The following is a 26,491-nucleotide window of genomic DNA, read 5'->3' as shown; positions in this document are numbered from 1 at the left end:
GTCATCTCTGTAGGCCAGAATGGACCGGACTGAGTTCAGAAGGTCTCTCTCTCTCTCTCTCTCTCTCTCTCTCTCTCTCTCTCTCTCTCTCTCTCTCTCTCTCTCTCTCTCTCTCTCTCTCTCTCTCTCTCTCTCTCTCTCTCTCTCTCTCTCTCTCTCTCTCTCTCTCTCTCCTCTCTCTCTCTCTCTCTCTCTCTCTCTCTCTCTCTCTCTCCTCTCTCTCTCTCTCTCTCTCTCTCTCTCTCTCTCTCTCTCTCTCTCTCTCTCTCTCTCTCCTCTCTCTCTCTCTCTCTCTCTCTCTCTCTCTCTCTCTCTCTCTCTGTCTGTCTGTCTGTCTGTCTGTCTGTCTGTCTGTCTGTCAACGCTGTGGTAACGTTAGGAGCCGGATAGGGGAAGGGACCCCTGAAAAAGAGAGACATCCCCCCTCTCCAAACAAGGTTTCTCCTCAGGTCAGAGGTGAGGCACACTCTGAAGGGAGGCTGAAGGGAGAAAAGGGACGCCCCCTTATGTGTGTCTGTTTACGCCTGGACTATGGGAAGGACCCAATGAGATGTGTGACTGGGAAAGAGGGAAAAACAGAGCTACCCCTCCTTTCCCTCTCTCTGTCCCCATTCTCCTCTCTCCCCCTCACCGCTCCTTAGCTCCCCCCAGGGTCGGAGCTGTGCCTCTGCGGTGTCTGTGAGTCCAGGGGCGTCTGTGGCTCAGGCAGAGAGAGCCTTCGCTGGGTGTCAGGGTCCAGGCCATTCGCCCCTCCCACTGACCCCAACCCTGAACTTGCCCGCATCCCTGACCCCAACCCTGAACCTGCCCGCATCCCTGACCCCAACCCTGAACCTGCCCGCATCCCTGACCCCAACCCTGAACCTGCCCGCATCCCTGACCCCAACCCTGCCACTGACCCAGCCCCTAGTTCTAGCTCCAGGCTGTCCAGGTCCAGGTCCAGGTCCAGGATTAAGCTGCCCAGCCCAGTGGTGTCTCGTCGTGTCTCGATGGGGCTGACCAGAGGCGAGTCCTGGGGGTGCAGCTGATCAGGGCTGCGGAGAGAGTCACACGACTTGCCGGGGAACTCCTCAAAGTCCTGGGGGTGTGAGATCTGGAGGAGAGATGCAGACGAGGAGGGATTCAGAGAAGACCCTTTTGAGTGTGTCTGTATATGTGTGTGTGTGTATGGACGCAACTGAGTGTGTGGGCATGTGTATGAGTGCATGTGTGTACGCATGTATACAGGTGTCTACAGGTATATCTGCATGTACGTGTCTATCTCCTTTATGTGTGTAGTACCTGTGAGAGGGAAGCCAGTGTCTCAGACTGCACCAGCCTCTCTCCAGGACCAGGGCCAGGGTAGGGTGAGGCCTGAGGGGGAGACAACACGGTGCTGTAGGCTGGGGGCACCAGGGCCATCTGACGCTGTAGTAGTTGCATGATTGCCCCGATGTCTGTCGACATCCTCGTTTCCAGCCTGAAGAGAGAAACACGCGGACATACACAACACACACACACACACACACACACACACACGCACGCATACACACGTCAGAAACTCTCACAAAAGCAGGCAAAGCCTCAGCCTTCTAGATAATGGAGGTCTTTGACCTCAATGAGACTTGACAATGGGCACTGACTGGATAAGACCATAGGGGCCAATATAACAGTTATTCCACGGTGGAGGAGAGAAGATGAGAGGAGAGGAGAGGAGAGGAGAGGAGAGGAGAGGAGAGGAGAGGAGAGGAGAGGAGAGGAGAGGAGAGGAGAGGAGAGGAGAGGAGAGGAGAGGAGAGGAGAGGAGAGGAGAGGAGAGGAGAGGAGAGGAGAGGAGAGGAGAAGAGAGGAGAGGAATATGTCGGTCAGAATCAGACTGATAAATATGAATAATGAGGTAGGGTTAAAGAGAGAGGTGTCAGCTGAGTGCGAACACCAGGCCTGGGTACTTCCATTACTCTGACAGGGGACAGACATATCAGACACTGTGGTGCAAGACATAATGGAAGCAGCTACAGTGGACTAGAAGACTAGCAGCTGTGCCCTATATTCCCATTTGTACATCGTTTACACACTCATTCTAACCATTTTCTCAGAGGGCTATAGCTAACTCTGTCCCTGCCCCTGCCCTGTCCCTGTCTCTGACCTGTCCCTGCTCCGATCCCTGTCTGTGTCCCTGCCCTATCCCTGTCCCCGTCACTGTCCCTGTCTGTCTCTGTCCCTGTATGTGTCTGTCTCTGTATGTGTCTGTCTCTGTATGTGTCTGTCCCTGTATGTGTCTGTCTCTGTCCCTGTCTGTGTCTGTCTCTGTATGCGTCTGTGTCTGTCCCTGTATGCGTCTGTCTCTGTCCCTGTATGTCTCTGTCTCTGTCCCTGTATGTCTCTGTCTCTGTATGTCCCTGTCCCTGTATGTCCCTGTCCCTGTATGTGTCTGTCTGTCCCTGTATGCGTCTGTCTCTGTCCCTGTATGTCTCTGTCTCTGTCCCTGTATGTCTCTGTCTCTGTATGTCCCTGTCCCTGTATGTCCCTGTCCCTGTATGTGTCTGTCTGTCCCTGTATGTCTGTCTCTGTCCCTGTATGTCTCTGTCTCTGTCCCTGTATGTCTCTGTCTCTGTCCCTGTATGTCTCTGTCTCTGTCCCTGTATGTCTCTGTCTCTGTCCCTGTATGTCTCTGTCCCTGTATGTCTCTGTCTCTGTCCCTGTATGTCTCTGTCCCCGTATGTGTCTGTCTCTGTCCCTGTATGTGTCTGTCTCTGTCCCTGTATGTCCCTGTCACTGTATGTCTCTGTCCCTGTCTGTCTTTGTCCCTGAATGTCTCTGTCTCTGTAGGTCTGCTGCCCCACTTGAGAGGCCAGCTCTCTCCCTTTCGATAACCACTCAACGTGAAAGGGAATGCTCTGATCCAGTGGAAACGTCATAAAATAGGCTTCTTATCAGTGCTTCACTTGGACTGAAATAGGTTCCGGGACTCATTTTGGGTACTGGTACTGTTTATATTTAGGTACAGGAGCTCCAGAATACTTTTGAGCTAATATTCTATAAGAGGAATAGGTGCTCAAGCAGTAGACAATATGAGGTGCTGGTACTCAGCTCCGGCGAGCAACCTGCCCAAGTCAAGCACTGCTTCTTATCCCTTGCGCAGGAAACTGAGGGCCCAGAATATTTTATACAATGCTGCAAGATCGCTAGCTTTGGGCTGTAGTTGGCCACCAGGTTTGCACACATCTCAGGAGGGATTTTGTCCCACTCCTCTTTGCAGATCTTCTCCAAGTCATTAAGGTTTCGAGGCTGACGTTTGGCAACTCGAACCTTCAGCTCCCTCCACAGATTTTCTATGGGATTAAGGTCTGGAGACTGGCTAGGCCACTCCAGGACCTTAATGTGCTTCTTCTTCAGCCACTCCTTTGTTGCCTTGGCTGTGTGTTTTGGGTCACTGTCATGCTGGAATACCCATCCATAACCCATTTTCAATGCCCTGGCTGATGGAAGGAGGTTCTCACCCAAGATTTGACGGTACATGGCCCCGTCCATCGTCCCTTTGATGCTGTGAAGTTGTCCTGTCCCCTTAGCAGAAAAACACCGCCAAAGTATAATGTTTCCACCTCCATGTTTGACGGTGGGGATGGTGTTCTTGGGGTCATAGGCAGCATTCCTCCTCCTCCAAACACGGCGAGTTGAGTTGATGCCAAAGAGCTCCATTTTGGTCTCATCTGACCACAACACTTTCACCCAGTTGTCCTCTGAATCATTCAGATGTTCATTGGCAAACTTCAGACGGGCATGTATATGTGCTTTCTTGAGCAGGGGGACCTTGCGGGCGCTGCAGGATTTCAGTCCTTCACGGCGTAGTGTGTTACCAATTGTTTTCTTGGTGACTATGGTCCCAGCTGCCTTGAGATCATTGACAAGATCCTCCCGTGTAGTTCTGGGCTGATTCCTCACCGTTCTCATGATCATTGCAACTCCACGAGGTGAGATCTTGCATGGAGCCCCAGGCCGAGGGAGATTGACAGTTCTTTTGCGTTTCTTCCATTTGCGAATAATCGCACCAACTGTTGTCACCTTCTCACCAAGCTGCTTGGCGATGGTCTTGTAGTCTATTCCAGCCTTGTGTAGGTCTACAATCTTGTCCCTGACATCCTTGGAGAGCTCTTTGGTCTTGGCCATGGTGGAGAGTTTGGAATCTGATTTATTGATTGCTTCTGTGGACAGGTGTCTTTTATACAGGTAACAAACTGAGATTAGGAGCACTCCCTTTAAGAGTGTGCTCCTTATCTCAGCTCGTTACCTGTATAAAAGACTCCTGGGAGCCAGAAATCTTTCTGATTGAGAGGGGTCAAAATACTTATTTCCCTCATTAAAATGCAAATCAATTTATAACATTTTTGACATGCGTATTTCTGGATTTTTGTTGTTGTTATTCTGTTTCTCACTGTTCAAATAAACCTACCATTAAAATTATAGACTGATCATTTCTTTGTCAGTGGGCAAACGTACAAAATCAGCAGGGGATCAAATACTTTTTACCCCCACTGTATATGTGTTTGTGTCTGTCCCTGTATGTCCCTGTCTCTGCTCCTGTATGTCTCCGTCTCTGTCCCTTTCTGTCCCTGTCTCTGTCCATGTCTCCGTCCCTTTCTGTCCCTGTATGTCTCTGTTCCTGTCTGTCTCCGTCCCTTTCGGTCCCTGTATGTCTCTGTCTCTATATGTTTATGTGTCTGTCCCATTTTTACATTTTAGTCATTTAGCAGACGCTCTTATCCAGAGCGACTTACAGTAGTGAATGCATACAATTCATTAAAATAATTCTCTGTACTGGTCCCCCGTGGGAATCGAACCCACAACTCTGGCGTTGCAAACACCATGCTCTACCAACTGAGCCACATGGGTCCCTGTATGTATCTGTCCCTGTCCCTGTATGTCTCGGTCTCTATATGTTTATGTGTCTGTCCCTGTATGTATCTGTCCCTGTCCCTGTATGTCTCGGTCTCTGTCCCTGTATGTCTCTGTCCCTGTATGTATCTGTCCCTGTCCCTGTATGTCTCTGTCTCTATATGTTTATGTGTCTGTCCCTGTATGTATCTGTCCCTGTATGTCTCTGTCCCTGTCCCTGTATGTCTCGGTCTCTATATGTTTATGTGTCTGTCCCTGTATGTATCTGTCCCTGTATGTCTCTGTCTCTATGTGTTTATGTGTCTGTCCCTGTATGTATCTGTCCCTGTATGTCTCGGTCTCTATATGTTTATGTGTCTGTCCCTGTATGTATCTGTCCCTGTATGTCTCTGTCTCTATGTGTTTATGTGTCTGTCCCTGTATGTATCTGTCCCTGTATGTCTCTGTCTCTATGTGTTTATGTGTCTGTCCCTGTATGTATCTGTCCCTGTATGTCTCTGTCTCTATATGTTTATGTGTCTGTCCCTGTATGTATCTGTCCCTGTCCCTGTATGTCTCTGTCTCTATGTGTTTATGTGTCTGTCCCTGTATGTCTCTGTCCCTGTCCCTGTATGTCTCTGTCTCTATATGTTTATGTGTCTGTCCCTGTATGTATCTGTCCCTGTATGTCTCTGTCCCTGTCCCTGTATGTCTCGGTCTCTATATGTTTATGTGTCTGTCCCTGTATGTATCTGTCCCTGTATGTCTCTGTCTCTATATGTTTATGTGTCTGTCCCTGTATGTCTCTGTCCCTGTATGTCTCTGTCTCTATATGTTTATGTGTCTGTCCCTGTATGTATCTGTCCCTGTATGTCTCTGTCCCTGTCCCTGTATGTCTCGGTCTCTATATGTTTATGTGTCTGTCCCTGTATGTATCTGTCCCTGTATGTCTCTGTCTCTATGTGTTTATGTGTCTGTCCCTGTATGCATCTGTCCCTGTCCCTGTATGTCTCGGTCTCTGTATGTCTATGTCTCTGTCCCTGTATGTCTCTGTCTCTACCCTGTATGTCTCCGTCTCTGTCCATGTATGTCTCTGTTGCTGTAGGTCTCTGTCCCTGTATGTCTCGGTTCCTGTCTGTCTCTGTCTGTCTCTGTCCCTGTATGTCTCTGTCCCTGTCTGTCGCTGTCCCTGTCTGTCGCTGTCTCTGTACAGTATGTCTCTGTACAGTATGTCCCTGTCCCTGTATGTCTCTATGTCTGTCCCTGTCCCCTGTCTCTGTCTCTCTATGTCTCTGGCCCTCTATGTCTCTGGCCCTCTATGTCTCTGGCCCTCTATGTCTCTGGCCCTCTATGTCTCTGGCCCTCTATGTCTCTGGCCCTCTATGTCTCTGGCCCTGTATGTCTCTGGCCCTCTATGTCTCTGGCCCTCTATGTCTCTGGCCCTCTATGTCTCTGGCCCTGTATGTCTCTGGCCCTGTATGTCTCTGGCCCTGTATGTCTCTGGCCCTCTATGTCTCTGGCCCTCTATGTCTCTGGCCCTCTATGTCTCTGTACCTGTTGAGTTGCTTCTGCAGCAGGTCCAGTCTGTTCTCCAGCTCGGTGCGCTGCCTGCGGCCAATGTTGGGTGTGTTAAGAGGGGGAGGGTAGGGCAGGCTGCAGCGCGGCAGCTCCTGGTACTCACGACTGCCCCGACTCTCACCCCAGAAACTGAAGATGTTGGACACCCCTGAAAATGCTCCTGGTTGTGAAGAGAGGGGAGAGGAGGAAAGGGGTAAATAACAGGGTATACCCTAGGGTATGTCTGCTATGGAAGTTAATGAGGTGTGTGTGTGTGTGTGTGTGTCGTTTGTTTCCACATTGATGCCCAGCCCCACCTGTGAGTGCATTGCAGGTGTTGCCCCCCTTGGGGTCTCCCTCCCCCTCCGGAGTGTCGCTGAAGTTCAGGGTGGTGGCCTGAGCCGGGGACATCTCATGCAGAGCCGATGGAGGGGCAGGGCATGTGACCACAGACTCCTCCCCTTCGTCGCCACTGGAGTGGGAGGACACTGAGCTCAGAGGCCCCTCCCCCTGGTTACTGGCCGCCTCCTTCCGTCTCCGCCGTAGTGGTTTATTGGCTCTTTCCTTTTTAATCTCTCCTGCATCTGCATCATCTGAGAGGACAAGTTGAGTTGCTGATGATAACGACTTTACTGGGGAAGAATGTACTTATTATAAGTGTGAAAGGTGGTTGTCTCATCTAGCTATGAGTACGTGAATGCACTTACTGTAAGTCGCTCTGGATAAGAGCATCAGCTAAATGACTAAATTGTAAATGTAAGAAACAAGGACAGATGATGACACTGCATGGAATTGGAAAACTTTATTTGTGAGGAACAACTAAGTGTGTATGGGAGTCATCACTGAGTATTAGAGGCTTTCTTCTGGACACCACAGAGGAAATAATACGTTTTTGCTCTCATGAACAGAGATGAAGGAGTGAAAGGGAATGTGGTGGTTACCCTTCTCTGTCCGGCGCCGGAATGATAGTTTGCGTCTGCGCAGTTTGTTGAATCCTATACAGTCTGAGTTGTCACTTTCTGGAGAGCCAGGAATCATATTGGTCTGCAGGGATTAACAAAGAAAACATCTCGAAAAATCACAAACTGATGTTAGAGGGCTTATATAGGTCTTCCATGAGGATGCACGATGGAAATAATTCACCAATTCATTCATTCATTTACCCATTTGCATTCCTACATGAATATTTGAACGTGCATTTTTATGGTCTTGACCTGTCTTGAGGAAGTTAGGACACTCACATCCCGGAGGTTAAAGGTGATCTCCAGGTTCATCCAGAAGTGGTCGGAGAACTCGGGGTACATGTTTAACACCTCCAGGACGTCCTCTCTGTGGATCTTATGGAGGTCACAGTAGGTCAGAGCTCTCACATCGGCGTTAGACTTCCCAGCTCGCCCGTAAAGGTTGATGGGCTCGCCAAATATGTCATTCTTCCCTGTGAGTGAAGAGAGGACACTTTTACATGCATCGAAAAATGCTAATGTTTTACACTGCTATGTTATTACTGGTAAGTTACATGGCAAATGTACAATAACTCCAAATGGTACACAGCAGTGCTTGTTCAATGAAATAGCATTTCACCCTTCTCGGCTGCCCAGAGTTTGAAGCTGTATGAGGTATAAGTTGGGTCATATTTTTTCCCAGTAGATGGCAGTGTTGGCCTATATAGTATTTATGCTGGGGAGAATTGCCTTTGAAAGTCTGTATATCTTATTTGCCCATCTCTGACCATCTCTGAGTTTCCCTAGCACATCATATCTGAATATACCAAATTCACTTTGTTCTTCAATTTATTTCCCCTTTGGCTTGGTACATGCTAGTCTAGCAACAGTAGAGCCTATAGAGTGACAGTAGTGCCTGTAGTCTTTCATTTGGTAGCCTATACATGCTAGACTAGCCGTAGAACCTGGACTATTTGGGTTGATACATGCTAGACTAGCCGTAGAACCTGGACTATCTGGGTTGATACATGCTAGACTAGCCGTAGAACCTGGACTATCTGGGTTGATACATGCTAGACTAGCCGTAGAACCTGGACTATCTGGGTTGATACATGCTAGACTAGCCGTAGAACCTGGACTATCTGGGTTGATACATGCTAGACTAGCCGTAGAACCTGGACTATCTGGGTTGATACATGCTAGACTAGCCGTAGAACCTGGACTATCTGGGTTGCTACATGCTAGACTAGCCGTAGAACCGGGACTATCTGGGTTGATACATGCTAGACTAGCCGTAGAACCGGGACTATCTGGGTTGATACATGCTAGACTAGCCGTAGAACCGGGACTATCTGGGTTGATACATGCTAGACTAGCCGTAGAACCGGGACTATCTGGGTTGATACATGCTAGACTAGCCATAGAACCTGGACTATCTGGGTTGATACATGCTAAACTAGCCGTAGAACCTGGACTATCTGGGTTGATACATACTACAGTAATAGTAGCTCCTATCGTCTATCATCCTCACCCAAGATGGCCACCACCACGTCACCTCGGAGGATCTCGATGGAGCCGCGGGAGATGAAGTAGATGGCGGTGAGCACGTCGCCGGCGTGCACCAGGGTGTCGCCGGGCGGGGCGTGGGTGGTCTTGAACTTCATGGCCAGGGCTCGCAGGCAGCCCTTAGTGGAGCCCTTGAAGGCTTTGCAGTTCTCCAGGAGGGTACGGTTGAGGTGGAGGCAGATGTCAGCCTGGAGACACTCTGGAAACCCCTTCAACACCTGGTAGCGGGGGAGAGAGAGAGGGGGATGGAGAGAGCGATAGAGTGTTACTGTCTAGCGAGTCTATGACAAGCAGTGTAGATGTCACTGCTGTCTTTGAATAACAAACATTAAACAAATTCTGTGGAAAATTAAATTTTCTGATATGTAGCGGCAAATGAAATGTTTACCCCAAAAAATTACAATATTTCATCAGCAATCTGCCTTAGTAATACTTTCACTTGTAAGGCTACAGCTCTACCTATGTAGTTAAAATGATTACTACAAATCTTTTTCATCATTTTCCCCTCTAGCAAGGGGCTTCCCCCAATTTTTCAGAGAAAAGAGAAGGAATTTTTCTATGTGCGACTCTGGGACAAAGCTGTCAGACCAGACTAATGTCTCGAAAACACCCCCTCATCTTGATCCGACACCGCTCTCATTGAAGCCATGGAAGTTCAACGTGAGTTATTTCATGAGAGGGGGCAGCACTGAACTAGCCTGCAACATCACTTCCTGGAGTAGCTGAAACTGTGCATATTGTCTCCATGAGACGCCATCTTAACCAACTTCATTTGTCTTCAATGCGCTATTGAGTCTTTACATAGGAATGAATGGTGTCACGTGATCAATGGCTTTGTCCTTTCATATATACAGTCATTGGTCCATCTCTCCCCAGCCCAGACAGACAAACTGTTACGGACATGGCAGCCACATTTCCTCATCATTAAAAGACAGCGTATACGACTGACCTTCAGTCAGAGAGACATGAGGCCAGGGCTACATCACAACAACCACTATAATCACCACAACAAGCATTTTTACTTATCCAACACAGTTCAATGGACTCTCAACCTAACATAATGAAGGAGGTGAGTTAACAAGCGACTGTTTGTTTGTTTCCTCTCTATCTCTCTATCTTTTACATTTCATCATTTACAATTAAACATTGGATTTAATCGGGCAATCTGCTTTTACTTAACCCATTTTTGTACTGAAATGTACCCATTGATTCTTGAACAATACAGTGCATTCGGGAATGTATTCAGAAAGAAATCAGAAAGGGGGCAAACACACACACACACACACACACACACACACACACACACACACACACACACACACACACACACACACACACACACCGGTGTGTATAAAGTGCATTCGGAAAGTATTCAGACCCCTTGACTTTTTCCACATTTTGTTACGTTACAGCCTTATTTTAAAATGGATTAAATCGTTTTTTCCCTCATCAATCTACGCATAATACCCCATAATGACAAAGGAAAAAAAGGTTTCTAAATAAAAACGAACACTATACAGCCTAAAAAAAAGGTAAAAATATCATGGATGGTCTGTCCTTGCATCCATAGCGGTCTTTGAATTTCTCCAGAACTATTGTTTCAACTGTTGATTGCCACTTTAAGACGGAATATTGGAATTTCGTGTTAGGAATTTTGCTCCTAAATTGCATAAAAAAAATGCACTTCCGTAATGTATTTACATTTTAGTAATTTAGCAGACATGATGTAATAAATCAATGGTTACATCATTATTGCGTTTGGTACTTAAAGCATGTTGGAGAGAGTGTAGGCTCAGTCCTAGGGAGAGAGAGGAGTTGATTGGAGGATATATGTACAGACAACCCTAATCAACACAAATCAACTACAGCTTTCAGGCCAGACCTCTCTTAGTTCAATGAGTCTTTAAAAGACTGTGCAGAAAATATACCGTGTGTGTATGAATCATAGCATTCATGTACAGTATGTCAGGAATGGCAACCTTGCCATTAAAGTCAAGTTTTAAAATTAATTTCCTGCATTTTGCCATGGGGAGGAGAGAGGATTTAGCAATTTTATAACTCATTTCATGCAACTCTTCTCATTTTGCCATGGGGCGGAGAGAAAAATGTGCAGTTTTACAGCAAACTTCCTGCAATTCTACACATTTTGCCATAGGTTGGAGGCAAATGTTTGCAGCTTTTAATATGATAACAGATGATAAATGGGTCGGTAATTGGACCATGCATACTACAAGTTTAGCTAGCTGGCCGCTAGACTAACTTGCCAATATGAAACACTTTAGCTTACATGGAGTAATTGACTGACTGCTGATACACAACCACATTTCAAGTTGAGACCGTGACTGAGATCCTGAAAATAAAGTTACCCATCCCTGTGTTTACGTCTATGCACTGTGTTGATGTCAATGTGCTGTGTGTATCTTCATGTGTATGTTCTGTGTGTGGGTGTGTGTGTGTATGTGCGTGTGTGTCTGTCTTGTGTGTGTGTGTGTGTGTGTGTGTGTGTGTGTGTGTGTGTGTGGGGGATCACTCACAGCATTCATGTCGATGCCGTTAGTGTAGGACCAGGCGTGTTGGAAGTACTCCTCCAGCCGCTGCCTCAGTGGGTTGGGGATCTGGTGGAACCGGATGAACTCTCGGACCCGCAGCATCTGGGTGTGGTACCTCGCTGTACCCGAGTACAACCTCTGGATGATGGCCGACACGTTCCCAAAGATGCTGGCGTACATCAGAGCTGTAGGGTTGAGAGGAGAGAAGAGAGTTAGGATTTTGTGAATAGAATACTACTGCTGTCTACTACACCTTGGGCACTGTGAGTTCAACGTTATGGTATCTCAGGTGTGTGTGTGTGTATTTATGTGTGCATGCATGTGTGTGACTGTATATGCCATGGCCCTTCATGCCTAGGGCTGTGGCGGTCGCGAAATTTGTTCAAGCAAATAACTGTCGGTCTCACACTAATTGACTGTTAATTAACATAAACACATTTAGCATCTCCTGGCTTCCACACAAGCTACTGATGCAGACCTTTGGAACATCTACATTTTAAAAAGTCTAATAAATCCATGTAATATAGCCTCCACCATCACAATAAATCCATTACTTATTTTAGACAGGTCTGAAGAAACATGATATGAAGAAAATGTAGTCTATTTCAGAACAGAATAGCATACTCTGAGTTGTCCTTATGTTAGGTCCTGATCTGGCTATGCCAAATGGCTGTGGGCTACACAAGATTGGCTTAGAATTCCGTGGCATTATTTTATAGTATGAAAAATACAATTGAACAAAGCTGAATAAAATAGAAAGGATATTTTCTCTAAACGATTTGAGGAAGTGCGCGCATGCGGCTATTCTGTGTTGAGCGGTAAACAAATAAATATATATTCCTATATGCTTAATTTAGAGTTGTTCTACAAATGTTGGGCTATACTGTATGTTTAGATTTTTTTGTTTGTTTTTTTGTTTTCTTGTTTTTCAGTCAACCAACAAAACACATTCCACATTCACAGATGTGACAGACTTAAAAAAAAAATCATAATAATACATTTAAAAAATATATATATATAATAATAATAATAAATAAATAAAATAAAATATATATATATTATATATACATACACATACACATACACACACAGAACCTCCCACCTCCAACGGACCAAGCAGCGGAGAAAGGAGCAGCAGGTGGACTATCGGGAGTTTTGGACTTGGGAGGAGATATTAGCCGGAGTGGGACCATGGAGAAAGGCGGAAGAGGACCGGGAACGCTACAGGGGAACACGGCTGGCAAAAAAGCCAGAGAGGCAGCCGGGGGCACACGGGTAGTTTGGCAAGGGCAGGCAGTAGACCTGAGCCAACTATCCGTGATTATTATGGGGAACAGAGGATCAGAGGAGCACCGTACTATGCGGAAGTACGCACGATCTCGCCTATGCGCACGAACAATCCGGTGAAAATGATTCCAGCCCCTCGCAAGTGCCATGCTCGAGTGAGCACTCAGGCCGTAGGGGTTGTATGCTCCAGACCACCAGTAATGCTTCACGGCCCAGTGTATCCTGTTCCTGCTCCTCGCACTAGCCCTGAGGTACGTGTCTCCAGTCTGATACCTCCAGTACCAGCACCACGCACCAGGCTTCCAGCGCGTCAGCCCAGTCCCGAGCTTCCGACGACAGTGCCTCGTCCAGAACTTCCGGCAACAGTGCCTCGTCCAGAACTTCCGGCAACAGTGCCTCGTCCAGAGTGTCCGGCAACAGTGCCTCGTCCAGAACTTCCGGCAACAGTGCCTCGTCCAGAACTTCCGGCAACAGTGCCTCGTCCAGAACTTCCGGCAACAGTGCCTCGTCCAGAGTGTCCGGCAACAGTGCCTCGTCCAGAGCTTCCGGCGACAGTGCCCCGTATAGAGACGGCCCACTGTCCGGAACCAAGAGAGATGGCCCACTGTCCGGAACCGAGTGAGACGGCCCACTGTCCAGAACCGAGTGAGACGGCCCACTGTCCGGAACCGAGTGAGACGGCCTACAGTCCGGAACTGAGTGAGATGGCCTACAGTCCGGAGCTCCCAGAGTCGCCCTACAGTCCGGAGCTGTAGATCAGGATGTGGCAGGGGGTATTTGTTTTATATGGTTTTGAGTGTGTGTTTATGTAGAGGGGTGTTTGGTTTATGTATTCCGGGGTTTTGGTCATTGTTCTATGTTTGTATATTTCTATGTCTATTCTAGGGTGTTTAGATCTTTAAGTAATTGGGATTGGGGCCTTCAATTGGAGGCAGCTGTCTATCGTTGCCTCTGATTGAAGGTCCTATAATTAGGAATGTGTTTGTTGTGGGAGGTTGTTCTTAGCACTGCTGTATTTAGCCTGCAAGACTGTTAGTTCGTTCGTTTCTTGTTTTGTTTAATAAGTGTTCACAAATAAAGTTAAGATGAGCACTCGACCCGCTGCGCCTTGGTCCACTTACTACGATGAACGCGACAATATATATATACACACACACACACACATACATACACACAAAGAATAATTATTAAAAAATAAAAAATAAATATATATATAAAACTTGCAGCAGCACTATCAAGGTTCTTATTAGCTATTTCCAGCCTTAGATGATACGACGAGCAAATAATTCATTTTTAGATTTTACAGCACCTTACACAACATGTATCTGCTCATTTCCCTAATCACCCCATTCACTCTGTCCAATTTGAAATATAGTTGAGTAGTGGAGACCAGAGTCTCCACCTCTCTTGTGGAGGTCATAAGTGAGCTTTTCAAGAGGGAGAAAGTCAACAATCTGGTCAATCCACATTTTAAATGTAGGAGAGGTATTAGAGGCCCACAATAGAAGAATACATTTTTTTAGCAAAGTATGTAATAGTCATAAGCAAATTTTCTCTGTCAGGATCAAGAACAAAGTCCTGCTGGGCATTAAGAAGATAGATACACGGGGTCATATCAAACTGTACATCTAGTATTTTCTGTGCAGCAGTATGTATAGATTGCCAAAATCTGGCAATCTCTCTACAGCTCCAAAATACATGCATATAGGTTCCACTTTCAGAGGTGCATCTTTTAAAGTTAGGAGAAGTGTCTGTTTTCATTCTATGGAGTCTCAAAGGAGTGTAATAAAATTTGTACAAAAATGTGTAATTAGATTCTTTCATGTTTACATTAGTAGAGCAGCAGTATACCCTGTCGCAAAACTCCGCCCATACCTCATTACTGATAGTCAGACCAAGGTCCTTTTCCCAGATTATTTTCAAAGGAGTAAAGGAGGAGGCTCCTTTCTCAGAAAGGAGTCTATAGATATAGGAGATTTTGCCTTTAATGGATTGTGCTGTGACAAGAAGGGTTTCAACTTCATTCAACTGAGTTCTAAACCTCCTCTTGGAAGAAAATGAGGAAATGACATGTCTAATTTGAAGATATTTAAAAAAAAAAAAAAGGGATCTTGGCACATTGAATTCAATGCAGAGCTCTTGAAAGGATTTCAGTGTAGTGGTTTTCTGATGAAATAGGTCTGAAAAGGTCCTGATTCCTAGAGTATGCCAAAGGTTAAAGTTGGAAACCCTCAGGGCTTTTGGCAAGTCTGGGTTGCCTTCTATAGGCGAGTGAGAACATATTTGGGAGGAAATGCCCAGGTATTTCTTACGGTCCCTCCACGCTAGTAGGGTGCTGTAAATCACAAAGGTTTTGGCTATGTTGCCCACTTCACTAAAGTTATTAATGAATATAATTGAGCTTAGGGGCAATGAACCACAGGATTGGGCTTCTATCTGAATCCACGTTGACTCTTGTCTGTTTGTGATCCATGTTAGCATGTTGCGGATTTGGGCAGACCAGTAGTACAATTGAAGGGAGGGAAGGGCAAGACCACCCTTAGATTCAGGTTTCGATAGAGTGGAGAACTTGATCCTAGGTTTTTTATTGCCCCATATAAATTTGGTGCTGCTTTGGTTAGTTGTTTTGAAAAAGGAAACTGGCAGATAGCATGGGAGCATCTGAAATAAATAGTTCAGTCTAGGGAGGATGTTCATACGGATTACATTCATTCTTCCTACTAAGCTAATTGGGAGGGAGATCCGGGTTTGGAGATCGTTCTTGATTCGATCCAGGAGTGGAAGATAATTTTCCTTGAAAAGGCTATTCAGATCTGGTGTTATGAAGATCCCAAGGTATTGAAACCCCTGTGTCTTCCATTGGAATGGACATAGTGTCTTCATAGAGCTGGTGAGTGTAATATTGAGAGGGCAGACAGTGGATTTGTTAAAAATTATCTTATAACCTGAAAACTTGCCATACTGAGCAATTGTGTCTAAAATGGGAGGGATTTCTCAGGGTTAGATATGTAGAGCAAGACATCATCCACGTAGAGAGAAATCTTGTGCTGCAGGCCGCCTGCAGAAGCACCCATAATACTTGGATTGCTTATCAACTCTGCCAGAGGCTCCGTCCCCAACAAGTAGAGCAGGGGGGACAGCGAGCACCCTTGTCTTGTGCCCCGTCCCAAAGGGAATCTGTCAGAGTTCAGTCTGTTAGTAGTCACCATGGCATTTGGATGAGAGTATAGTGATTTGATCCATTTAATAAAGTTTGGGCCCATATTGAACTTTTCTAAGACTAAGAACAGAAAGCTCCACTCCATCCTGTCGAACACCTTCTCAGCATCCAGTGAAGCCAGCAGGACAGGGGTCTTCTGTGCGTTTACTTGATCAATAATATCAAAAAGACGGCGAATGTTATCAGAAGAGTATCTGTCTCTAATAATTCCAGTTTGGTCCGCTTTTATTATTTTGGGAAGAAGAGTGTTTAGTCTTTTGGTGAGCAATTTGGTAATTATTTTGTAGTCGAAATCCAACAAGCTTATGGGCCAGAAGGACGAGCAGGATAGAGGGTCCTTGTCTTTTTTGAGCAACACTGTAATGCGAGCTGTGTGCATTGAGTCTGGGAGAACTCCGTTTTTGCAAAAATCCTCCAGCATTGGCATGAAAATAGGGCTAAGCTGGGGCCAAAATGCTTTATAGAACTCTCTGGGGAATCCATCTGGGCCTGGGGACTTATTAGGTGGCATGGAGGTAATTGCCTCCAGGACCTCCTCATGAGTGAAGGGGGAGTTGAGATCTTCTTGGTCGGTCTCTGTTAATTTAGGTAGCGAGATTCCCTCTAGGAAGGAATGGAGTTCTGCCTCCGTGTGTTTTCTCTCAGAGGTATATAGTCTGCAGTAAAAGTCATGAAAAGTTAAATGTATCTTTTTTGGGTCATATGTGACCTCGTCCTCTGCTGTTCGGATAGCCATGATTGTATGCTCTGACTGCTCTTTTTTTAATTGGTAAGCAAGCGATCTACTCGGCCTATTGCTATACTCATGATATTTCTGTTTAGTAAAGAAAACCATTTTTTAATCTTCCGAGTATAGTCCAAATTCAGTTTGGCTTTGGCTGCTTTAAGTTGACTCCAGGAGGTGCTGCCTGGGGATTGTTTATGTACTTTTTCACAGCATTCCAGCTCCCTCTCAAAATCTAGCCTGTGTGCTTCCATTGCTCTTTTCTTAGAGGAAGCATATGCAATTAGATGACCTCTTAGTGTGGCTTTAGCAGCGTCCCACATTGTGGCTGGAGAAACAGGAGAATCTTTGTTGTCTTGCGTGTAGTTGTCTATCTATGTAGTTACCAATGTATGGAACGCTTCGTTTGATAACATGGAGGTGTTGAATTTCCAGCTCTTTGACCTCGGGATGTTTTTGCAGAGGTCAAAGCGGAGGTGGACAAAGGCGTGATCTGAAAGTGCTATGGTTCCGATTGTACACGTGGCTGAATTTATGAAACTCTTTGGGATAAAAATTTAATCTATACAGGAGTAGGTGTTATGGACATTAGAGTAGTATGTATAGTCCATAGATGAGCTATTAGTCTCTCTCCAGATATCTATCAGTCCCATCTCTTTAGTAAGAGAGTTCAACATCTTTGCAGATCTAGGATTTGTGGTGGGGACTTGAGATGATTTGTCTAGGGTTGGGTTAAGGGTACAAAGGAAACACAATGCTCATTGAACAGGGTTATCATTTTTGACATGTAAGCTGGAGTATCTGTGTTAGGGGCGTATATGTTTAAGATAGTAATTGGTTGTCCATACAGTGACCCAGTTATCAAAATAAATCTCCCCTCCAGATCAGATATTTTTTTGTCAATTATGAATGGAACATTCTTATGGATAAGTATGGCTGTACCTCTACTGTTTGATTTGAAAGATGAGAAATACACCTGTCCCACCCAAGCTCTGCGGAGTTTGGCATGTTCAGCATCACAGAGGTGTGTCTCTTGTAATAGCGCGATGTCTGCTTTTTCCTTTTTTAGAGCACATAGTACCTTTTTCCGTTTTATTGCATGACCTAGACCATGGCAGTTCCATGTCAATAGATTTAAGGTACTAGTCATCGTCATCGAACAGTAATCGAACTTTAGTGCAAGTCATCTCTGGGTAAAGGTGGATAATAGTTACAGCTGCGTTCACATAATGGGAAAATAAATGGTGTACATAAAATAACAATCTCTGAACACCCCAGCCGAGTTCCCAAACAACTCGACATATCCCGTTGGATCTATTACTCCCCCTGCTCAGTCTCAATTCTGTGTTCCGAAAAAAACTAAAAAACGGGAACAGTTAGCAACGCACAACGTCTCCCCCTCCTTACCAAAGAAATGCCTCATCCTCTCCTCTCCGCCCCGCATTGAGTAAATGACAACGTAGCCCCCGTCCAGACCACATTAAAAGAGGGAGAAAATAAAATCAATAGCCCAGCCTACATATACCTCTCCCAAGGGACATAGGGAACCACAAGTAATAATAGCAAAAAAAAGGGAAATAAAAGTAGGCTGAAACGTTAGTAGGCCTAGGTTAGGCTATAGAGCCTATCCCTCTCAGCTAAAGGAAAATAAATATAGATTAGACGGCTATAATGACATTTAGCGAGACGGGTGGGTCTTTGGAAGTTGGCTATATGTTGTCTTACCTCCTTTATTAATAACAGTAATCACATTTAGTCATTGGTCCATTTCTCATTGACCAGGATTGTCTTTCAAAAAACGTTTTGCCTCTTCGGGAGTTTTGAAGTGTCGCAGGGCTCCTTGGTGAAGAATCCTGAGCTCGTTTGGGTATTTGAATCCCCTAAAGATGCCTCGGTCAATGGAGTATTTCTTCACCTCGTCAAACTCTCGGCGCTTTCGGCGTATTCCAGCTGACAGGTCCTGGTGTAAAGTGAGTTTGGCGTTTCCCACTGTAATGGTGTTGATTTTCGCTGCCTGTAGGACTCGTTCCTTGTCGGTGAATCTCAGGAAACGTATGGTGATTGGGCGCGGTATTTGTCTGGCTGCTGGTGGGGGCCTCAATGCTCGGTGAGCTCTCTCGAGTTCTATGGGCCTGTCGGTGGACAGGTGGAGCCACTCGGGAAGTTTGTCTTGCAAGTAGCGGATCAGTGGCATGTTTCCCTCCTTCTTTTTCGCCCAGATTTAATAGGACACAATTATTCCTTCGCCCCCTGTTTTCCAGGTCCTCTGTTTTCTCTTCCAGATGCTCTTATTTCTTTTAGCATATGCTATTGTTTCCGTAGGCGTCTGTCAATAAGTTTTCCATGGATAGGATTCGCCCCTCTGCCTCGCCCAGGCGCCCCGCATTTATGGTTCTTGTTGTTGATGTCATTCCAAAGCATTTTCCAGGATTGTCACCTTGCCCCCTATCGCACTGAGCTGAGAGTTAATGGCATCTAATTTAATGTTGAGTTCTATACGTTGGGATCTCAGCTCAGAAAGGATGTCTTCGACAGAGTGCGAGGTTGGCATTCGTTGGGCCTCGGGGGGGGAACGGGTCCTCTTGCTCCTGGCTAATGGCGCTAGCTTTTTCTGAAGCTAGCTGCTGTCTTGGAGGCTTTTTCCGTCACTAATGCTCGAGTCCGGGTAAAAATGTCACCTGTAATGTCGCCTTTTGTAGCCGCCATGACTTTTTGACTAAAGCTAATGGAGTTTAAACTTGAAGTGGAGGTAAGATTAGAAATTGGAAACTACTTGTGCGGAGCTCTTAGTTCATGCGGCCATCTCGTTCAAGGGTCACGTGATCCCCCATGTTTAGATTTTTAACACATTGTAAGGCTGCATGATGCGACTCTAATGATGATTTGAAAAAAGTCGCTTGAAAGGCATGAGCTCTGCTTTGTTTTTTATGCATGCTGTACACACTACATCAGTCACTCATTCACAATTTGAGAAGCACTTGATAATGCCTAGAATTTCACTGTGGCATCCCCTTTGTGTGGCCGTAATGCACCCTAAAAAAAATCCATGCATTTTGTAGCCAGTGGCCGTTGTGCCCTTCTCCTTGAGTGCTGCACACTCCATCACGTGATCGGGTCTTTCTCACAGGCTACAAGTGAAGACAGGCACATCGGGGACACAACTGTGCGTGTCCTTATCCAATTCCAAGGTGCATATTGAAGATATTGGAAGAACTGTCCACATTTACTTTTCGACAGCCAACAAGATGAGTAGGTCTAACGAACAGTAAAAGCACTAGCCTATGACAATATACTATCCCCCATAGTACAAAAGTCGATTCTGTGCGAGAAATAAATATTCCAAACATAGTCTGGGACAGTTGTGGGATGCGATAGATCACAAATGAATACAACCAATAGCATCAAAAAAACTTTTTTACACAATGTGGCTGACGCAACAGATCAGAACGTTTAGCCCAAAATGTTGATAAACTATTACGCTATTTCTTCACATTATAAGCACAGCAATGTGCACATGGCAGTAGGCTATAAACGCGAATGTTCCATTAGCGGAAAACACCATTATCAAAAGTGACCACAAATGCAATTATGCATGTAATGCTTTTATTATTTGTCTAGTGGTGTGGGGGCTGTGCTTTGGCAAATTGGGTGGGGTTATATACTGCCTGTTTGGCCCTGTCTGGGGGTATCATCGGATGGGGCCACAGTGTCTCTTGACCCCTCCTGTCTCAGCGTCCAGTATTTATGCTGCAGTAGTTTATGTGTCGGGGGGCTAGGGTCAGTCTGTTATATCTGGAGTATTTCTCCTGTCTTATCCGGTGTCCTGTGTGAATTTAAGTATGCTCTCTCTAATTCTCTCTTTCTCTATTTCTTTCTTTCTCTCTCTCGGGAGGACCTGAGCCCTAGGACCATGCCTCAGGACTACCTGGCATGATGACTCCTTGCTGTCCCCAGTCCACCTGGCTGTGCTGCTGCTCCAGTTTCAACTGTTCTGCCTGCGGCTATGGAACCCTGACCTGTTCACCGGACGTGCTACCTGTCCCAGACCTGCTGTTTTCAACTCTCTAGAGACAGCAGGAGCGGTAGAGATACTCTCAATGATCGGCTATGAAAAGCCAACTGACTTGTTGCACCCTCGACAACTACTGTGATTATTATTATTTGACCATGCTGGTCATTTATGAACATTTGAACATCTTGGCCATGTTCTGTTATAATCTCCACCCGGCACAGCAAGTAGAGGACTGGCCACCCCTCATAGCCTGGGTCCTCTCTAGGTTTCTTCCTAGGTTTTGGCCTTTCTAGGGAGTTTTTCCTAGCCACTGTGCTTCTACACCTGCATTACTTGCTGTTTGGGGTTTTAGGCTGGGTTTCTGTACAGCACTTTGAGATATCAGCTGATGTAAGAAGGGCTATATAAATACATTTGATTTGAAATTTGATTTGATTTTAAAGGTACATTTTTATGGTAACAAAAGTATCTTCCACTAACTTGAAACTCACGCGTTGCTTATGTATGCTAGTTAGGCTCTACACCCCTTGTAAAGAGGATTCATGTGCTTAATTTGAAGAAGTTATTTGGCCACTAGTTGTGATACAAACCTTATTAAAACCTATATGCCTATGGGCAAGGCTACATGAGGTGTGCGACTATGATTTGAAAAAGTCGCAAAAAAAGGCATCGTTTCTTATGCTGGGCATCATTCACAAGTGATAAGATATAATTAAAGTGATAGGCTAATATTGTTACCCATCAGACTATTGTTGATTTAATCTCGTCTTTACATGTACAGTGCCTTCGGAAAGTATTCAGACCCCTTGACTTTTTCCACATTTTGTTACGTTACTGCCTTATTCTAAAATGGATTAAATAGTTTCTTGTTCATCATTAATCTACACACAATACCCCATAATGACAAAGCAAAAACATACTTTTTTTTGCCAAGAGTGTGCGAAGCTGTCGTCAAGGCAAAGGGTGGCTACTTTGAAGAATCTCAATACAAATAAAGAAAGACCCTGAAATGAGAAGGCGTGTCCAAACCTTTGACTGGTTCTGTATATGGATGGCTGTAACATCAAGGTGTGAGTGATGAACAATCATCTCCATATGTGTGTTAACTCTGTAGAGATCTGTAAAGAAATCTGGTCATTATCGTTATAGCTTTCTTCCTGCTCCACATGATCGTTAGCGCGCACATGCGCGCGCGTGTGTGTGTGTCTACAGGCAAACACGATGAAGGAAATTGTTTCATGGAGAGGAAGATATTTTGATAAGTGTATTTTTATTAAAAAGATATTAGCTTATGTCTTACTAGGGAATATTTAGCTAATATATTAAGACACGAAATGATAAATGGCTTAATTAAATCCAGTTTCATTAGAAAAAAATACTTAATTGCTTATTTTACAAGAAAACATTTTGACCTTGTGTTAACACTGTCAGACTCGCGACTGCATAGTAAGCATAATCATCCACTTTATATTGTAACGTGACAGAATCATCTCTGCACTCCCAATGCTGCAGAACTGAGCGGGATTTGCTTGGTGAGGCAGAAATATAAAACAGTCCTTCTTTATGGGCCTTTTTTAGACATAGAACTGTAATCTTGACCCTAACACTAAACCTGTTTTTATCCCAAATGTTCATTCAAAGTGTTAGCAGCTACCAAGATAGCAAACACTGCAACAAAACAAGGAACAATTCAATTTGAGCAGAGGCGGAGCCACCACATTACTAACCAATCAAATCACAGTATCTCCCCCCCCCCCCCCGTACTTACATCCGATAAGCATGACGCAGATGGAGAAGATCTTCTCAGAGTTGGTGTTGGGGGAGACGTTGCCAAAGCCCACGCTGGTCAGACTGGAGAAGGTGAAGTAGAGTGCCGTCACGTACTTGTCCTTTATGGAAGGGCCCGAGCCCTGCACCGTCTCGTTGTAGTGTTTCCCCAAAGACTCGCCCAGCGTGTGGAGCCAGCCAATGCTGCCGTTGCGCTCCACGCTGCCGATGGCGTACCAGATGCACGCCAGCCAGTGGGCGATAAGGGCGAATGTACACATGAGCAGGAAGAGGACGGCGGCGCCATACTCCGAGTAGCGGTCCAGCTTCCTCGCCACGCGCACCAGCCGCAGGAGGCGGGCTGTCTTCAGCAGGCCTATCAGAGTAGTCGTCTGGCAGGAGAGGAGAAATGGTTTGTTTAGTGTCCGATCTTACCTTGTCAGGGCCCGTGTTGCAGGCTTTTGCTCCAGCCAAGCTTTAACCCAGCTGATTCATCTCATCTATGTCTTGATTGAAGACTGTTATTAGTTGACTGGTTGAATCAAGTGTGTGACTGCTTGACTGGAACAAAAGTCAAAAGTCTGGGCCTTCTGCAGATAAAGTTGGCCACCCCTGATTTAGGAAGTCAGCTCAAAGTTTTAAAGCTTTATTGTCCATTTAGGATAAACAACCTTACTGAAATGTACAGAATGTGCAAATCACCCTCTGCCCCAAACTTGTAACCAATCCCAATCCCTCAGCAGCAGTTAAATCCACTCTATTATATACTGTGCTGTTAGTGGGTTCAGTTCAGTTCCCACCAATTACACTTGTCTTAAGGAGCCCCCACCGCGTCAATACACAAAATAAATAAGGCCTTGATTACTTCCCTACTTGGCAGAAAGCCTAGTTCCTCACTTTGCAAGACATTTTAGTCCTCTTCTGGGGAAAATGTCCACTTCCTTGGCTCACTGGCCACTTCAGGTTCAATTAATTAAACATTGGCAAGAAGGTTGAAAGTACAACCTTTCACAGTTGTTTTTCTGCTCCACAGACTTCGAGTGGATATCCCTTACTTTTAATTAATTGGAGGTCCATAAATGATGGAGTTCTCAAAGGGAGATTTGACTTTGGAGGTCCCAAAAGCTCAATGCAAATAGTTTTCATTGGTCCTTGTTGATTTTCTATAGAGCTCTATACAGGATCTAACCACCCTTTAATACGGAATCAAACCTTTCAATTCAAGTCTCAACCACAGTTCTTTAGGCATCGAGTCAACAGTACAATGTAGGCCTTAAGTAGGCCATCATAACATCTGACAATCTTCATAACCCAAGATGCATTCCAACACACAGTAGTCCTCACAAAACTCCTTTACCCACAATGCCCTTCCCCTCCTCCCACTTCCTCACCTCCTCTCCACTGCGGTAGATGAGCAGGTCGAAGGGAATGGCTGCCACCATGTCGATAAGGAACCAGCCCTTGAAGTAATGGACCGCTATCCTCAGCGGGGCGCTGACCACCTCGTCGTTAGTATTGACGTATGTCGTCCTGAAGTTAATGACGATGTCCACGATGAACATGATGTCCACGATTAGGTCAACCACGTTGAGCGGCGAGCACGAGTAGCCACAGTTCACCATAGCCGCCTCCTCGTGGTCGTTGAGGAGGAAGGCGGCGGAGTAGGGGGTCAAGATAGCCGTGTAGATGACCAGCAGCAGGATGAGCCAGTCCCACACCGCCTTGAAGGGGCTGTAGTGGAGGACGGTCCACTTGTGGATGCGAGGGGCCTGGAGCTTGTATTCTGGCAGGACGTCAGCACCCAGCGACAGCACCTGGTGGGAGAGAGAGGGGGAGGGGTAAGACTTTCTGATCAAGAAGTTGGGTCAATATGATAGAAAGAAAGAAAGAAAGAAAGAAAGAAAGAAAGAAAGAAAGAAAGAAAGAAAGAAAGAAAGAAAGAAAGAAAGAAAGAAAGAAAGAAAGAAAGAAAGAAAGAAAGAAAGAAAGAAAGAAAGAAAGAAAGAAAGAAAGAAAGAGAGAAAGAAGTGGGCAGGGAAGGACAATATGAATGTTTCCCCAAAACCTCACAATATCGCCTCATAACGCATCTGTGACCCTGTATAAGGTAGCATGGAATAGACAGGAGTTCCTTGGACCGCATGTGCTTTATTCTTTTGGAGGGGAAACAACAACGTTTCACAATTAGAGCAATGTTCAGTGTCCAGTGAGGCTGAAGGAAGCTGTTGTGATAGGAAGGACTCTCCTAAAGTAATCCCTGAAGCAGAACGGAACAAACAAACGCTCAAACCCACATGCACGCACATGAACACTCACACACATGCACATTAACAGTCAAATTCATAGTCAGAGCATGCATTTCCAGTGGATTGGATTTGTTTCAGTAATGTATTCCAACTCCAGTCAGCAGCAATGAAAAATGAAACTAATCACAAAGAGAGAGTTATTTCCTCTGGTCTCCCAGAATTAAACAGTAGTGAATCACGCAGCCAGGATGGTGTGTTGAACTGATTAGTAATAATGGGACACAGACATAACTCAGTACATCTCCCACTCACGACCCAACATCTAACAGACAGACACTGTCTCAATAACACTGCTAGGCTATATCATAACAAGGGCATGATGCTGTGAATAGAATAATACCATTTCTGTTACACTTGTTACATACTATGTCACATAACATCTTAGCTACTATATAGGTATAGTGCATTCAGCTGAAAAAAGGGCAGTAAAATGAAGCTTTACCCAACGCTAACCGATTCCGAAATCCAAAGGTAAACCATTTTTAAAGGAGCCAACTGTAGCCAAGAGCTTCACTACTTCTTGTGTGCACTGGTGGGTCTGACCTCCCATTTCCCAGGTTAAGTAGAACAGCCTCCCTGCCTTGAACACACACATCCCCAGGAGAGGACAGATTGACAGACGTTCTCTAACCATCTGTACAAGCATATTGCAACAGAATACACTTGTAGCTAGCTGAAAACACACAAGCTGCTTTGACAGTGTCTCATGTCACTCGCCCAGAGGCACTCACACACGCACACACAAATCAGATTTTAAACCGGCTATACAAATCACATTTTAAACCGGCTTACAAATCAGATTTTAAACCGGCTTTACAAATCAGATTTTTAAACCGGCTATACAAATCACATTTTAAACCGGCTATACAAATCACATTTTTAAACCGGCTACACAAATCACATTTTGAACTGGCTACACAAATCACATTCTAAACCGGCTACACAATCACATTTTAAACCTCCTACACAAATCACATTTTAAACCGGCTATACAAATCGCATTTTAAACCGGCTACACAAATCACATTTTAAACCGGCTACACAAATCACATTTTGAACTGGCTACACAAATCACATTCTAAACCGGCTACACAATCACATTTTAAACCTCCTACACAAATCCCATTTTAAACCGGCTATACAAATCGCATTTTAAACCGGCTACACAAATCACATTTTAAACCGGCTATACAAATCACATTTTAAACCGGCTATACAAATCACATTTTAAACCGGCTATACAAATCACATTTTAAACCGGCTATACAAATCACATTTTAAACCGGCTATACAAATCACATTTTAAACCGGCTACACAAATCACATTTTAAACTGGCTGTACAAATCACATTTTAAACCGGCTACACAAATCACATTTTAAACCGGCTACACAATCACATTTTAAACTGGCTATACAAATCACATTTTAAACCGGCTACACAAATCACATTTTAAACTGGCTATACAAATCACATTTTAAACTGGCTATACAAATCACATTTTAAACTGGCTATACATATCACATTTTAAACCAGCTACACAAATCACATTTTAAACTGCCTATACAAATCACATTTTAAACTGGCTATACAAATCACATTTTAAACTGGCTATACATATCACATTTTAAACCGGCTACACAAATCACATTTTAAACCGGCTACACAAATCAGGTTGTAATATTAGCACGCGGATTAATGCAAATATGAAG

General features: G+C 45.0%; 1 protein-coding gene across 1 annotated transcript in view; it reads right to left on the bottom strand.

Annotated features, from left to right (window-relative positions):
• Positions 1-297: 297 nt before the first annotated feature.
• The window catches only part of kcnh2b (potassium voltage-gated channel, subfamily H (eag-related), member 2b), a 297,434-nt gene continuing 271,240 nt past the window's right edge, over positions 298-26,491 (bottom strand). The window contains exons 6-15 of the mRNA XM_014181110.3: positions 23,866-24,288; positions 22,476-22,866; positions 11,450-11,649; positions 8,881-9,133; positions 7,650-7,843; positions 7,350-7,452; positions 6,726-7,001; positions 6,406-6,589; positions 1,282-1,459; positions 298-1,093 (exon numbers count right to left, since the gene is read on the bottom strand). Of these exons, the coding sequence (XP_014036585.3) occupies positions 638-1,093; positions 1,282-1,459; positions 6,406-6,589; positions 6,726-7,001; positions 7,350-7,452; positions 7,650-7,843; positions 8,881-9,133; positions 11,450-11,649; positions 22,476-22,866; positions 23,866-24,288 (2,658 nt within the window). The 3' untranslated portion in view covers positions 298-637. The remainder of the gene's footprint in view (positions 1,094-1,281; positions 1,460-6,405; positions 6,590-6,725; positions 7,002-7,349; positions 7,453-7,649; positions 7,844-8,880; positions 9,134-11,449; positions 11,650-22,475; positions 22,867-23,865; positions 24,289-26,491) is intronic.

This window comes from Salmo salar, chromosome 29 (assembly GCF_965601325.2).
Source record: "Salmo salar chromosome 29, fSalSal1, whole genome shotgun sequence".
Taxonomy (NCBI): Eukaryota; Metazoa; Chordata; class Actinopteri; order Salmoniformes; family Salmonidae; genus Salmo; species Salmo salar.
The sequence above is the reverse complement of the archived record's forward strand: the minus strand, read 5'-3'. Positions and strand labels throughout refer to the sequence as shown.